Source organism: Phoenix dactylifera, chromosome 6 (genome assembly GCF_009389715.1).
Source record: "Phoenix dactylifera cultivar Barhee BC4 chromosome 6, palm_55x_up_171113_PBpolish2nd_filt_p, whole genome shotgun sequence".
Lineage (NCBI taxonomy): Eukaryota > Viridiplantae > Streptophyta > Magnoliopsida > Arecales > Arecaceae > Phoenix > Phoenix dactylifera.
Genome location: NC_052397.1, coordinates 13971415 through 13987794, shown reverse-complemented (window position 1 = coordinate 13987794; position 16380 = coordinate 13971415). Strand labels below are relative to the sequence as shown.

The following is a 16380-nucleotide window of genomic DNA, read 5'->3' as shown; positions in this document are numbered from 1 at the left end:
TCATTTTCAAATTTGCTCGCTTGCTCACGGAAGGTTCTTATAATAGTACGGGTTTGTTGACCTCATAAAGGCGATCCATCGTGACAACAAATTCCACGATAACAAGAAACAAAAATTATTCATTCGGTGCCTACTCGTTTTCCTCTCTTTAATTCCCAATGAACAATATGATCTCAGCCTATTATTTATTCAATTTGGTCAATCAAATTTAGTTCACTCATTCATCTTGATTTTCTCTGATTACCTAATTGATAACGAACTCCTCAATGAGCAATGCCGCAGGTTGCTAGTCTTTGCTTTGCCGGTCAACCATAAAAAAAGAGATTGATTGCCTCACCAATGATGATTTAAAAAAATTCTTGCTTATTTTTTATTGCTTTAATCGACCGGAACTACTCAAATAAAACTAATTGCCAATCTCCAATTTACCATACCGGCCATAAGTTCAATATCTCCATCTTAAAAATCGGCAAAAATTTTAAAAAAATCCTAGATCCTTTTTAAGTTTTCCCATCTATCATATCAACGAGATGATTATCCACCAAGGTGTTCGGCATCATACTTTTTTTATAAAAAAAAAAAAAAACTTATTTTACATCTAAATTAACATGCCATTCCTGTCAAATCTTAGCAGCATGCTTCTGATGGGCCTGTAATGACCCCATTTTTCTAGTCTCTTCATTGTTTAAGGATTCTCCTGCTCTGCTTCCCTATTGCATTCAAAACAGTTAGAAAATAAATAAACAAAATACCAGCACATTCTAATGAGGAATTGCATGATTCCATTAGTCAGGTCCCTTTATAACTTACCAGAAGAAAAATCTAGTGACTCCAATGGTATCTCTTTACCGCTCCTTCCGTAACAGTTTCTATTAAACATGTAAGATGGAAAGTTGATATCAAAGACGAAAGTATTTGGCTGACTAAAATTGAAGGTAAGAAAAGGAAGCTCCTTGGTTGATGATCTTGAGAAACTACTGCTTTTTGGTAGACCCATCTAAAATAGCAGATAGTCAAAGAAATGTTCCTTCTTGCAAGGAGCAGGTCTTCACCCATTTTAGGTGCTTATTGAATCTGTAGATGTTTCCATGGGATAATGTAACAGTGGCGACAGTACCCCTATAATGCAATCTTTTGAGACTGTTTTGGTTCTTAGACCAAAAGCAGGCTTCATGAAGTTCCCCTTTCTTCCAGCAGACATTAACTGTTACATTGCCCCTGGCCTTCAACCCCTTAGCACAACCTTCAGCCCACTTTTCTCGTGGGAGAGCTGGGAGTAAATAGAGATCATGCTCCGTGCTCTGGACAAGCATTTCTGCAATTGCTGCAGTGAAACTGAAAAGAGAGTATCAAAACTAGTTGGCAAGGATGAAAATTTGGCCTTCTGCTGAAAAAGTTCATCAATATGTTGAAAGTTGGTATGGAATCACATGATTTACCCGAAATTACCATCAATCTGGAATGGAGGGTGTGCTGTGAACAAGTTACTATACAACCCTCCTTCAAAAGAAATTTCATGATCAGGATCTACCAAGTTGATCAACTGCCTGACCAGTTTGTATGCATGTTCGCTGTTGTGAAGGCGAGCCCACAAAGCCATCTTCCATGTGGTTGACCACGCTGGGCCGGCATCCCCTGGAAAAGCCAATGAAACATTAGTCAAAACAGGCATTAAGTGAAAATTTAGATGTCTGCATTCAGTTGCACTCTCAAGATACCTAGAAAGCTAGGCTTGTTGAGAATTTTGCAGGCTGGCTTACCAACATGATCAATATGAGGAATCCTAGTAATGAGAACTACATTTAATTTGGTGTGCTACTATGTAAAATAGAGGCCTAAAAAGGCATGCTGAATAAACGTGGTGAGGTTTATTTTCCTTCATCTCTCAAGCTAGACCATGGAAAGGCCAACATCCTATGCCGTGCAAATGCATCTTTTAAGCTTGTTATTTTCTTATTTATTAGTTTTATTAAGATAGACCAAATGATTGTCTTCATGTATTTAGACCATCAGGAAATATTAGTACTTTGACATTTATTGATCATGCCGCACTTCATTCTTAGCTAAGAAACTCATCTTTCTTACCCATCATCCATGTATGTGGTCTTAAGTCTGTACGTTTTTATTAACAATGATACCATTTGTTTGGGGTTGTTTCAGAGTCCCATCCCTCTCCTTGGGGTGCATAACAAAAATCAGTGTTTTCATTAGAATTCACACAACATTTAATAGTAAATGATAAATGAATCAGACCCTCCATGCTAATCTATTCCTCGGAGAAAACTCAGAAGTAAAATGCAGTAAGATGTCTAATTTTCTCTTGGCAGCATCCAAATCTTCATTTTATCATAGCCAACAGACAGCAGGAAGACATTCTCATAATCAGCCAGTGGCTAGTGAATTCGGAGCCAGTCACAGACAAATAGAAAATTGTCAAAATATGACAAATAAAGAAACAATTTAAACGTGAGACTAATGTAGGAAAATGAGAGCATGCACTATATTTTATAAGCAGAGAGCCTAAAAGCAATGTGTGACATAAAGTGGGAAGGTGTAGGACACCAGGGAGCTGGTTTGTGGGGCCACGTGAAGCCATTTGCACGTGATGTCAAGAAAGGAGAAAGCCCAATAATATCAAGTTACCTCGATTGTTGATAGTAATGTAACAAGATGCTAGAAATCACAACCAATACCATCATCAGTCTGAGATACAGTGGCTTGCAATAGTTTTGTTGACCTGGTTTGTGCAACTTGTATCTGTTTTTTGCCCAGCAACATTTTACTCTTTTATGAAACCTAGATGAGATTTATCCTAATTTATTGATGAAGTGCCTGCAGAAACTTAGAAATTACTGAGGAACAATCTGTAACTCTATTGTGTATCAGAATAAGAAGTAATTTGGTTTTGGAATATCGATATACTATTATTCATACATCAGTTCTGTCATACAGTTGTCGCGATCACCCTACAAGTGAAAAAGGTTGTCTTATGGGCCAGCAGAGGCCCTATTTGGGCCTATAAAGCAGCCCATAAAGAGAAGAGTTTATTACATTGAAATATCGTTTTCCAATGTTTGGTAGCCAAGAGAACTTTCAGAAAGAGAGTCTATAGGGTCAAAAATTTTCTTTTACAACCATTAGTTTTTCCTTTTCCAAAGGTAGCAATTTTGAAAAAATACTTTCACTTTTCTCTATAACTTTCACTTTGATTTTCTTAGTGCAACAACAATGTCAATCCAAAACCAACAAAACAAGATAAAAGCTTTTGTCTATAACTTTCACTTTGATTTTCTTAGTGCAACGAAATAATAGAAAACCCCCATTTTTCTTGTGTTTTCAACCAGAGTAAACTTATTGTTCATCTTTCCATTCCTCAGAAACCAAATAGAGCCTAGCAAGAGGATTCTCTCAATATCTCTCCTTATCTCTAGTAGTTTCCCTAAAGACTAGATGCATTTGGTTCTCCTTGGAGTCCATCAAGGGCTCTCTTTTGGCTGGCCAATAAATCATGAGACCGTACCAAGAAATCTGGAACTGTCCTGAACCGCCCGATTCGGAGTATACCGAGCTGTGCCGGCGGCGGACCAGAACGGTTCCGGCATTCAAAATGGCAAACCGGCAGGAGGGGGATAGGGAGAATGAAAGAGAGGAAGAGAGAGAGGGGGGGAGGAAGGGAGAGAGAGGGCCACTGGAGGCCTCCAAAAGGCCGGAGCAAAGGCTCCGCCCTCCGGACCCCTGTTTCGTTGGCGGAACCCTTGCTCCTGCCCTCCGGCAGCCGCCCCTCCCTCACCCTCTCCCTTCCTCCCCCCTTTCTCTCTCTTTTCCTCTCTCCTGGTCTCCCTCCCCCTCCCTGCTATGTCGGTACGGGCCAGCACAGGGGCGTATCGAATCATGCTGCCAACCGACCGATACGGGCTCCAGTACAGACACAGCAAACCTTGGACCATACTAATGATTTTTTAGAGTTTGCACGATAAAAAAGAAATTTTCATTAGGATTTCCACATGTGAAGGAAAAGGGGCCCTGGTCCTAGTCTCTTCCCTCTTTCTGAATTAATGTGTTTTAATTAAGTTCTTGTTTTCCTTTTTTTTTTTGCTTCCGCTGCAGTCATCAAATTAATTACCAGCATATAATCATTACCCTGGCCGAACCACTAGTCTTTTCAAAATGTGGTTTATGGATTCTTTAGATTGCAGATATCATCTGTGATGGTGGGCCAGGCATCAGTTTGCAAATAGAGTTCTGAAAATCCTACAGATAATTAACATGTTTAGCGTTGCTTACAGCCAGATTATATAGCAAGTAACCAAATTTAGACATAATTGATCAATCAAAAAAAAAACTGTCTTGGTTGATCAGAGATTTAGTCCATTTTAGCATCAAAAGATAATTCTAAAATTTTGTAGGTGTTTATCATACAAAATGCACATAATTGAACGAATCTTTCTTATATATTTCTTCCACAAACCTCTTTTGTAAAGGCTGTTGCCAGCAGCTTTGCACAAATCAGTTGTTTTCTCAATTGTTATTGTATGTCCTGGGAAAAGACCAAATAAGTGTGACAAATGTCGATGATGCACCTCTGGATCCTCAAAATCTTGTGCCTGCCGTATATATAAATATATAAAAATTTTAAGGCTACCACAAAACAGGCAACAAAACTAAAATAGGACATTGTAAAGAGCCACGGAGTAAAAAGAATTAGTAATCAAAAACTAATGAAGTAAAGTATCCTCTCACCCATTCCATGATCGAACCATCTCTAGCTATTTTTGTTGGGGGCAACCTTGATAGTGCCTTCTTGATCTGCTTGATAAAATCACCATTGGATCTCCCCAAGACCTAAATTCATAAACAATTTGAATAACTTCTTGTATAAGATATTTAAAAAAGCAGTAAGAATCTGATTTGATAAATAAGGAGGTTAACAAAGCATATAGATGTCTAGCCAGCCAAGATTAAGCTTTAAGTCACCTCAGCAGATGAAATAACTGCAGAAAATACTTCTTTTATAATGGCCATATCCATAGTCGATGAATAGCTGACACTTGCAGTCTTCCCATCTGGAGCAATAAAAGAATGTTCTGGAGAAGTAGAAGGATTGGTTTCCAAATATCCCCCATGTCCTTCAATTAACCAGTCCAACAGAAAGGAAGCACATCCCACCAACAGAGGGTATGCTTTATTCTCTAGAAAGCCCTAAACACAAAATAAAGTTAGTAAGCCTCTTTAATCTTCTATTAAAAGAAAAGCAATCAAATCGGCGAGGAAACTCTAAGAAAAATATTTTATTGGCCTGGCCTTTTCACTTTAGTTACTGTAGGCATTCTCTAAGATACGACGGTCTTTTCCAGTTCTCCAGTCCTTTTCCCAGGGAAAAAGGACATGCATGTACCCACTGAACCTCCTTTAAGCATTGGGACTCATGGAAAAAAAAAAACATAATGAAAAATGGCAATGAACTTATTCAAACATCATCGGATTAGAAATGATGTCATTTTTTAACATTGTTTAGTAGATTGTGTCATGGCTGAGATCTAGGAGGAAACTATGCACAACATAAGAACGGCTTTAGATTTTGCATATTGTTCCAGAGATCACAATAAAATAATAAAATCGGGACCAATTTGTTCCAATTACAAGCATTCGAATCACCAAAACATCATCCTTGTACTTTAATCAAATAATTTATGGGAACTGTATATTTTCTGTCGAACAGTAGCTCAGGATGTGAATTTTGTAAGACATTGATGCAAAATAGACCTATCAGGTATTTACATGGCCAAACTTTGATGTCTAACTAAAATTATTTGGTGGTGAAAGAAAGAAAGAAACAAGAAAGAAATAAAGGTATTATAATATCAAGGGAAATGAAGAGCACACCAGGATTCTAGATATGAAGTCCACATTCTATAGCCAATTTTGCCTACTTGGAAAAGGAAATTGAAACTTCAAGAGTAAACACATGTTCAAAAAAATAAGTTTTGAAATCTCACACATCAACCCCGTATTGTTCATGTACTAGTTCAGTATGAGATGCAATACAACACCCCCCCTCCACTATCTCCTCATCGTGTGAGCATCCACGCGGACATATATTTAGTCCCACATCGGCTAAGCATTGGGTAGATCTTGGGTACTTATATAGAACCAAAGAACCCAAATAACACCTTTCAGGGAGCCTTTCTGGGTGAAGTCCTAGGTTGTTACAAATAGTATCTAAGCCGACCCAGCCCATGCCTATATGGACTAGGAAACACTGCAGCATAAGCCCATTTAGGTTAACCATGAGTTGATCTTGGTTTCGTGAATGGATTTAGATCCTTAGCCTGGCAAAGACATCGGAGCTTAAAAATAAGAGGAGCATGTGAGGACTCATGCAAGTGTGTATTTAGTCCTACATCGGCTATGCACTAGAATAATCTTCAGTACTTACACATGGCCAAGAAACCCAAATAATACCTTCTAGCTAGCCTTTTTGGATGAGATTCTAAGTTGTTACACATGGTTTGTGGAACTAGCTGATGATGCCCCATGTTGATATGGGATGGCACAATTCATGAAATGGGGTCGGCAGTACCATATGATTGCGATTTTAGATCTTGCAAATAGTAGATTTTGCTGGGAATATCAGATACTACAATGGTAATGCATGCTAACAGTCCAATAATATAACAAAAGAATGTGTTTATATTAAATACCTTATCCAAAGTGAAACTATAATGTTCCCATAGATGTGTACAAAGCCAAGCTCCACCCATTGGCCATAAAGCCCACACAGGGTCACCACGGTGCGGTGATGTTTTTGCCCATATGTCTGAGACGTGATGTGCCACCCAACCACTTGTTTCATAATTGACCTGTAAGCATTATGAAAGATATTTAACAATCAATATATTAACAACCATTAAACAAGAGATAATGTATATAAAACGTTAAATAATAATAATGTCCATGCAATTATTTTGGAGTAGTAGGTTAACCACTAATCATTAATTATACTCAAAACTCTGCCATGCTTTACTTACTACCAAGTTGTAAACTGATGTGGAAATTTTCCACACAGCAAAATTCTTTGGTGTATACCTGTTGCTACAAACTTTTTGCTACTTCTGGGAATTTTGAGTCCATACAATTTACTAGGAGATACATTATTTGAAGATAAGTCAAGCATGAACAACATCTTACTTTCGCAGTTTTACTCCCATTGACTGCAAGAGGAACAAGGAAATCAAATAAGGGTTCCTGACATTCGCTAAGGTTGCAAGAAAGGGATGGCCAATAGTTCATTTGCAGATTGATGTTTAAGTGAGGAGCTGCACTGAAGAAGAAAAACAACAGTCAGCTTTTCTATTTTAAACAACACAATGCCATGCATAGAAATTACGTGCATTTGTTTCTCACTATACACCCATGCTTCTATGGTCAAAGCATCATACATCACTAAAAGTTCAATCTAAAATTAGAAGAGGTGCTCACTAAGTGAGTCATAGGCTCATACTTCCTAGCAGCATATGCCAAAAAGTGGATATAGATACAATAGATATGAAGATATTACAGAAAATAAATAAATAAGTAAAGGAGTACGGTACTCTGATACAAATGCACAAAAACTAGTCACAGACTTACGTAGACCTTTGAAAATTTCTTAAAATTCCTACTCTATGTGCCTCAGTGGTCATTTTAGCACAAGATGAGCCAAACCTGTTCCTTTATTGTTTGGGAGTAATTTGAGCTTATACCAGCATCTGCTGTACTGCCCCGAACCGGGCCAGTACCATGTTGGAATTGGCATGAAACGAGGGGTCAACTTGTTTCAGGGCCTGAACTGGCCTAAACTAACCCGAACCCAGCTGAACCGCCCGGTTATATTTCATTGTATCAAGAGAATTTTCTTACTTCTCAACATTGAATCCTTTGGGAGGACACTCATGAAAGGTTACCTATGAGTTCTTAAGATAAAATGGAATTAAAGAATTCCATAATATGCAGAAATATCAAAATGTCCCTCCATTATAAAGGGTAATTTGTTTGTCTTGCGATCAATATTCATCAATAATCAAGGGCAACAAATAATAGTAGAACATAGCTGCAGAGGTCTTTTTTCTTGTATATGATATTTCATGAAAGTGAGTTGCTCAAACTCCTATTGTTATAGTGTGACAACCTTTTTATTGGTAAACCATTTTTGCATGGGAAGATTTTTTTTTCCAGCTCTAGTTGTGCATATCATTATCTTCATACAAGGCCAACTAACTCTGTCAACCATCAAGACATCAGGTTTACTATAGTTGATTTTAATTCCAAAGTAGTTTCAATTATAAAGAAGTCAATTCTTCTCTCTCTTCATTTTCTTGGTAATCTTTGTTCCATTACTTCACAATAGGAATTACTTGATGAAGCAGAATATCTACTTAAAACAAGAACCAGCACATATAGATACATAGATCCTTGATTTTCCAAAATAGAGGTCTAACTAGCTCTCATTTACTTTTCCTAGAACCAGGCCAATGGAATCTCCTGCCTAGTTATGGAAAATTGAAATGATTATAATTTGCATTTTGGAATGGTTGGACTATATACAGTGAGATAATCTGGTTATGAGGTTTTGCCGATGGCTTTGTTTCCGTATAGGATGATAATGTAGGTTCAGACATGAAGAGTTTTGTGTAGGCAACTGAACCTTGTAGGAGGTGAGTTTGGTGTGGAAGTGGCTTATATATAGAGTGAAAACCAAGTCATTTAATTTTGTGGATCTGAGAAAAGACCAAACTGCTAGTATTATTGGCATGTTACTAGCTTTTTGGTATGGTTTCCAACAAGGTTTTCAAATCTCAGTACCGGAGACCATACCAATACCTTAATGGTATTGATTGGGTCAGTAAAATAATGCCCCTATATTGATACATGGTATGTTGCTAGAGTCACCATAGTAGCTAAATCATGAGTTGGTACAGTGCCACATCAAGCCTTCATACTGTACTGTACGGCACAAGGTTAGTATGATAAGCCATGCACCAGGCGATGTAGAACACTAGAAACCTTGGTTCTTGATGAGGTTGGCCCATAAAGTAAGATGAATGAAGGGCTTATTAGCAAATTCTAAGTGTCATCATGACTACATTGGCCTTTATATTAGCGGAAGGGTGGAGCATTATAGTTTGATTTAAGCATGGCCAATAGGAACAGCCAAGGATTGCCGAACCATGCCGAACAGGATGGTTCGGGTGTACCTAACTAAATCGATCAATTATCGGCATTCAGGATATAAGCCCACAAGTTAAGTCAAGGCTTGTCTGTCCACCTCCTGAATATGCGAGCCTCATCTCTCCCCCTCCCGATGTGTGGGATCGCTCCTCTCACAAGACGCCCCAATGTAACCTTTCCAGCTGCTCCTCTCTCTCCTAATGCCCTCAGAGGCCTCCTTCGGTAGCTTCTCTCTCTCAACATCCTCATGAAGCCTCCTCTGGCCGCTCCTTTCTCTCCCGACGGGTGAGTCCCGCTCCTCTCTCTACCTCCCGCTCCTTCCTCCCTCCCCCCTCCCTCCCCCTCCCACCCAGGGTTTAGGTTAGGGTCTCTATCTCTCCCCCTCCCTCTCCAAGTATTCGATTAAGGATTTTCTCTTCTCCCCCGTCTCTCTCTCCATCTCTCTATATCTCTCTCCCCTCACTTCCACAGCAACCCTCCTCCTCTCTCTCTCTCCCCCCTTTCCTCCCTTCCTAATGAATCATTCAGGTTATGCATAGGTCTAGACTAGGTAGTGCTGCCTAGACACTCGGCATATCCTCAAGTGTCATATATGACATCCTCCAAACATCCAGGAATGGTGGCATGACACGCATACATATAGGCACACACATATATAAATATACACACACATATGGTATATGTACATATATGTTCATATGTACATATAAATATAAACATATTAGTGAAAGTGTGTATACATTTCTTCTCTATATACATCGAGCAAGCATCAGAGTCCAGCTTGCTTGCCAGCTGAGGTCTTTCAATAATTCTTTTCTATTACAATATTAAAGTCCTAATGCTTCTAGCAATGTTAGAGTCCTGATGCTTCTATGAAGATTGTTGATCACCATCACACATTTGCTCCCTCTTCTTGATTGAAGTATGTGCAACGCACGTGCCAAACACTATACACAGACAAGTGTGTACGTAGATAGGCACATGTGCATACACATAAGGTGTGTTAAGACTTAAGACCCTTAAATTGATAAAACAATAAAAATTATTGACACTTCACTTAAACTGTTCACATTACCATGATACTTATTAAACATTATGTCACTTTGTTTGCAACATTTTGCACTTGAATTTAAAAGTCCCACATGGGTGATAGAAGTGCCATATGGCATCGCATTTTGCTGGCATCTGCAAGAAAATTCGGAGTGTCTAACAATGTCACATCCTATCCAGCTAGGTCCAAGCAAGGAATGTGGAACCGTCCCGAACCAAATGGTTCTGCCCGTTTTGAGCCGTACCGGGCTTTGAACGGTTCGCTGCTAGCACCGGAGAAGGAAAAGAGAAAGAGAGAGCGAGCGGGGGAGGGAGGGAGGGAGGAGCGGCGGAGGACGCCAGTGGAGGGCGCGGGGGGCGGTCCGGCATCCGCCGCCGCTTCTTCTCCTTTCCTCCTCTACTCACTCTCTCTTTCTCTTCTCTTTCTTTGGCTCCGATAGGTTTCCTCCCTCGGTACGAGCCCGGCATGGCCCGCACCGACTCGTGCCACTAGGCAACCAGTACGGTGCCTGCTACCGACACAGTAGACCTTATGTTCAAGTATCCAAAAGTGTTAATACTTTCAAAAACTTTAATAATGAAGTGTCCACATAACATAGACCAAGGCTCGTACAACTCAGGCTAGTTTTACTATAAATAGGCATATGCCAAAGGAGATAGGGTTTAAGCTAATCGTCTGGCTAGAGATATGGTACAAGGGTTAGCTTCAAGCATGGGCCACGACTTGGGTTAGGGTCTGACGGTGGGGTTTAAGCTAAGGTTTAGGCTTCTAGCCTTTAAACCAGTTGGGGGTGTTTGTGTAATAAATGTTTCTGTCCTGCTTCTTAGAGTGGTAAGTGCTTAAGATAATATACAAGCAAAATTGCCCATGGAAGTGCTTGAGCAGCCAAGCTTCAATTGGCCAGCTTAGTCAATAGCACGTTGATTTGCAATTCACTAAATTTGTGGTGACCTTTTCTGTATTTGCTTTAATTCTGTAATGTCTCTAGAAAAGTGGTGAAACCTAAATGGTTACATGTGTAGCTCTGATTTTAGATTACAGATGTGCCTATCTAAGCACATTCTATAAAGAGCCAAAAAATGATATAATAACATCAACATATATGTGAATTGTAGTTTATCCCCATGGTCACATCCCTTTGCTTCAACTAGAGGTTCTGTGCTCGAATCTTGGATGTTGCATTCCTAAGTATTTGGGCCTGGGTAATTATAGCATAGGTAGGTCTCCCTCCCATTCTCTCTCTCTCTCTCCCTCTCTCTGATGATGATGATGATGATCATGATCATGATCATGATTGTGATAATGATGGTATAATAACATCAACATATCTATGAAGTGGGCTTCATCCCCATGGTCATACACCTGCTTCACACCTCTCTACTTAGCAACCAAGGGTTTTGGGTTCGAATCTTGGATGTGCATTTCTAAGTATTTTGGACCAAGTAATTATAGTGCAAGTCGGTCTCCCTTCCATTCTCACAGTGGTGGTTGCGGTGGCGGCATGACCTTTGCTTAGGAACTAGAGATTCTGGGTTTGAACCTTGGGTGGTGCATTCACAAGTATTTGGGCCTTCTAGTGCAAGAGGATCTCCCTCCTATTCTCTCAATGATGATGATGATGATGAGTATAATAATAATAACAATAACAATAACAACAATAACAATAAGTAGTAGTAGTAATAGTAACAATAACAATAACAACATTAGCATATCTAAATTCTCATCAACTAACAATCATGGACATGAGAAGGTATCAAGAAACCACAACATCATATATCACTGAGCTATTATTTAGGAAAAAAAAAATAGTATAAATAAGATAGAGGTAGTATTATCAGGGAAGAGCATACTCCCATGCCGGCTCAATGTCCTTATTCCATATTCCTTGTAAGTTGGCAATCTGGGTCCCAGGCCTTGAACAAGAGATAAGCAAATAACGGCCATAATGGAATAGAAGTTCCACCAATAATGGATCCTCGTCATCTTTAAAAGATTTCACCCTTTCTGCAGTAGATTTGAAAGTGCCATCCATTAATTTTGCTGAAGAATAAACTTTTGATGAGTTTAGTTTTACCAATCCTGACACACCACAATCAGCTGCAGGACTATTCTGAACAGTGATCTGATTTAAAAAGGCCGATCTTTTTTCTTTGAGTGCATCACTGGATACCTTGGACAATTGCAAGGTGACACGATGAAAAAGATTTTGATAATCGTCCAAATGATATGCAAGTAGCTGAGAGTAAGACATATTCCTAACCGAAGACAATGTGTTTAAGCATGCTGATGTAGGATCCTTCTTAGAATCTGACGGTTTTGTGAATGGCCCTTCAAACGAGGAAGAAGCTGCTAGAAGTAATACAGCCCAGTCTGAACCATCAACTTTCAACTTCCTATCATTTAAAACCTGTACTTTACCGTCATCACCGCCTATCTGTAATTCCAGAATAGCAGAGAACTTAATTCCACTTGGATTTTCAGATTCGTTTCCTTTTGGTGGAATTCTTTTCCCAGGACAGCTACCTTCCATGATTATTTGATTCGCGCTATTTGCACTAGAATGATGGTGTAATTTACTGTCTAAATATACTATAAAGGATAAACAGCCAGATTTGTTTGCAGAAATCTTTGTCACAAGCACTTGATGTGGGCTTGAGGAGAAGTGTTCCCTTGTGAATTCTACGTCGCCAAGAGTATACTTGACATTTACAGTTGCAGTAGTGAGATCAAGTTCTCTTTCATAAGCCATATATGCATCGTCAGGGTCACCAAAGTTTATATTGATATTGCCAAGAGGTTGGTATACCTTCATTTAAAAATAATAAGGAAAACAACTTCAGCAGAGAATTATGATAGCCAAGAAAGGTTGAAATCTGTGCCTTATCTAGCACATCATGCAAGCTTTCAAGTAGTCTAAAGTTGATTATTGACCATCATTCAACTGAAGCACTAATACAGAAACATATTTTATAAACTCCGCTAGACATGTAAAGTATGTAAATTGCATCATAATGTTGATCAGACAAACATAAATTAGAACGCAAATTTAGCCGTAATATCAGGAAGATGGTCAATTCCATCAACATGGACCAATTCAGGTATATGGCACATGTTCTGCTTCAAAAAGTAAACAGGACAGATGACAGAGAGAGAAGCCAATTTCCTCGGAGTAAAATATATATTAAAGAACTGAGATCAATAAAATGCAGTTCCATTCTGTTTAATCTAGGACACAAGCTCCTGCGCGGCAAGATGCACAGTTTTAGCAGGAGAGATCATGAAAGTTCCCAGTTTTATTAGAATTAGCGCATCTATGAAGAAAAATGGAGATGATTCTACAATCCCGAAAAGTGACTCCCACACACACAACTCACAATCCTGAGAAGAAAAGCAGCGAGAAGATAGATAAAGCATAGTTATCTCTAAATTTATTAAGGTGTTTGGATGTTGGATTTTAAGAAATCTTGGTAAAACAGAACCACTTAATCTGTATACTGTTTTGTTGCAAGATGAGATCCTAAACCGTGGCACAAGGAGGTATTCCTTGATGTTGAAAGGACATATGAACAAATTTATTCAATTTCTTTTACTTGCAGTATGGCTGGTTTTTAGGGAAAAATTGGTCGGAGGTATTTTAGGGGTTTCTTTTCAGACATTCTATTATAATAATGATTAACTTAATTATTACTTAATGGTACCACAGAAATATAACTTCTCATATTATTTTAATCTTTGCTTGACTATATGGAAAAATTTGTCTCATGGGGTGCAATTAATAACTCCCTGTCTAACAATGGAGATCTCAATCCAATAAACCCAATGATTTCAAAGTTCCTGGATCAAGTGTATCCATGAAAGCAGGCAGAATGTGCCATGCAGCAACCTTTTTGTCATGGAGAAATGTATACTAGTCCGTTCAATAGATAACTTGGCTTGAATGAACATTATGTAGTCATCAATCCTAACTATTTTTAAATCATTTCTAAAAGACGACCAACAAGAGTCCCTTCCCAGTTCTAGGAGAATGTACCCTTTCTCATACATGTGCTGATGTGCATGATACTATTCTTCTAAACCTCTGTGTAGTTAAAAGTCCTTCATTCTGGGAACAGGGCTAGCACTTGCATGGGGAACTGACTTACAAATAGTTATTACTACCATTTCAGCACACAAGGAAGCAAGACCTACAAGCAAGAATAAGTGTATTTCCATAGAAAACCACAAATTTAGCTGTGCGAAAGCAAATTAGCATACATACGTCTGTCGGATGATCAGACAAGCCAAAAGCTGCTGAGGTGGCTTCTGCATATTGTCCATTGTCAACAAGTTCCCTAACTTTGGAAAGAACAGCAGGTGCATCTGGGTCTGTATAGTTACCAGGTACACCAGTCCATAAAGTATCATCTACATGAGAAATCACATAAGAACACCATGAACTTTATTATTGGATGCCAAAAAAAAAAGAAAAAGAAATAAGTTTGGGGCAGGGGATCAAGCAATATGAAGCTTCTTTGTAGAGATCTATATCGGCACATATATAAAGTGGAAAGAGATCAGACAATATCGGGCGACATTGTATGATATCCTCGAGATAAAAACAAGAAGAGAACACCTTTAAATACAAAATTTCATTAATCATTATTCAACATGTCAAGAGGAAGTGCTATTTACCGATAAAGCAATCTAAAGTCTGAAAAGAAACAACCTCAAGTTAATTACCTGTTTGCCGTCTCGCAAATATTCTTCGATCAGTATAATAAAGCAGAGCAAAAAATTTAATATACGATGAATTCATGGCGATGACAACTAATATCTCGGAGAGGTGCATTTCGACCTTCTATCTTCTTGAGATGGATTTAGATAAAATAAAGAAGAGAAAGGAAGGGGTGGATGGTGGTATTTCGACCTTCTATCTTCTTGAGATGGATTTAGATAAAATAAAGAAGAGAAAGGAAGGGGTGGATGGTGGTTGTTTACGGTTGAGTTGGAGCGTCTCGGAGGCTACGCCGCCCCACACCATGGCGCCGAGGCGGCCGTTGCCGATGGGAGCGGCGTCCGTCCAGTGCTTCGCCGGCTCCGAGAACTGGACCTTGAGCGGCCGCGCGTCCTCCGTTTCGCCTCCACCGCCGGTCCACCACTCCGCGTCCGCCTCCGTTGGAGGTCGCACCCAAACCCACTCCTCGCCCTCCTCCATCGAGAGCGAAACAGAGTCCAAAAACCAAATGCTAAAGAGATTGGGCGGAGAGAGAGAGAGAGAGAGAGGAGGAAAGCGACGGAGACTGACGGGAGCGGGAGGAGAAGGGGTCTTCACGTGAAGAGCGGAGCCGGCAGAGACGGGTAGGAGAGCCCCGGATTAGCTGTTTAGCCTTAAGCTTTCCAGAAGTATTCGAGCCTTTTTTTTTTTTTTTTCCCCTGCGTAAATCCTGATTGTCCTGTCCTTAGGGGTGATTGCGAGGTGAGGATTAGCAGTTTTCCTCCGTACATGAAACACCAGTTTTAGAGTTGAGTGTTCCATTGTATGAGGTAAAGTTTGATTTCAATGGTCCACGTGTAAGTCCACTGTTTGCTAGTGGGGGTGTCTGTGCGCTCTATAACGGTGGGGTTTTACTGCTGTATCCCGAGGTGATTTGGGACCTTCGTTCCCGTCGCTCGTCGGTGTTTTTTAAGCGCCGCGAGCAGCATCTATGTTGTCTGGTAGCGCGCTGGGAGTACCTTTAAAAAGATTAAAAAAAGGACTAATAATTCGGCCTAGAAGACAAAGGCTAATCCTTTATCTCGGTGATTGGTTCATAGCCGTACTGTAGTAGATGGGTGGCCCATGATAGGGAACGTGGCTTTCCTAACTCATAAGTCGTGTGCGTATACATACGGGGACACACACACACACACACACACACACACACACACAATTGGATAGATTGAATCAACTAAAGCTGTAAAAATTAAAACTTTTCATATAAATCAAATAAATAAAATAATAAATAATAAATAATAGTACTTCACGTAACATTAAATCAAATATGAATCAAAAATATAGGACAGAGCAAACTGGAATTTTAATAATAATAAAAGTATAACAAAAAAATATTATATTTAAAAAGTTAAATAATTCTTAAATTAAA

The 16380-nt window shown here is 39.3% G+C and overlaps 1 protein-coding gene across 2 annotated transcripts; it reads right to left on the bottom strand.

Annotated features, from left to right (window-relative positions):
* Positions 1-759: 759 nt before the first annotated feature.
* Positions 760-15635, bottom strand: LOC103705253 (alpha-L-fucosidase 2). Of its 2 annotated transcripts, none has more exons than XM_039127495.1 (10): positions 15236-15635; positions 14517-14662; positions 12109-13064; positions 7189-7321; positions 6702-6860; positions 4975-5199; positions 4741-4842; positions 4469-4604; positions 1450-1635; positions 760-1335 (listed from the first exon to the last, which is right to left on the bottom strand). In XM_039127495.1, the coding sequence occupies exons 1-10, from the start codon at positions 15450-15452 to the stop codon at positions 1226-1228; spliced, it is 2370 nt and encodes a 789-aa protein (XP_038983423.1). In that variant the 5' UTR covers positions 15453-15635; the 3' UTR covers positions 760-1225. The 2 variants fall into 2 exon arrangements, with proteins under 2 accessions (XP_038983423.1, XP_038983422.1); XM_039127494.1 differs by having other exon boundaries at positions 1440-1635; positions 15236-15634.
* Between the last annotated feature and the right edge of the window lie 745 nt (positions 15636-16380).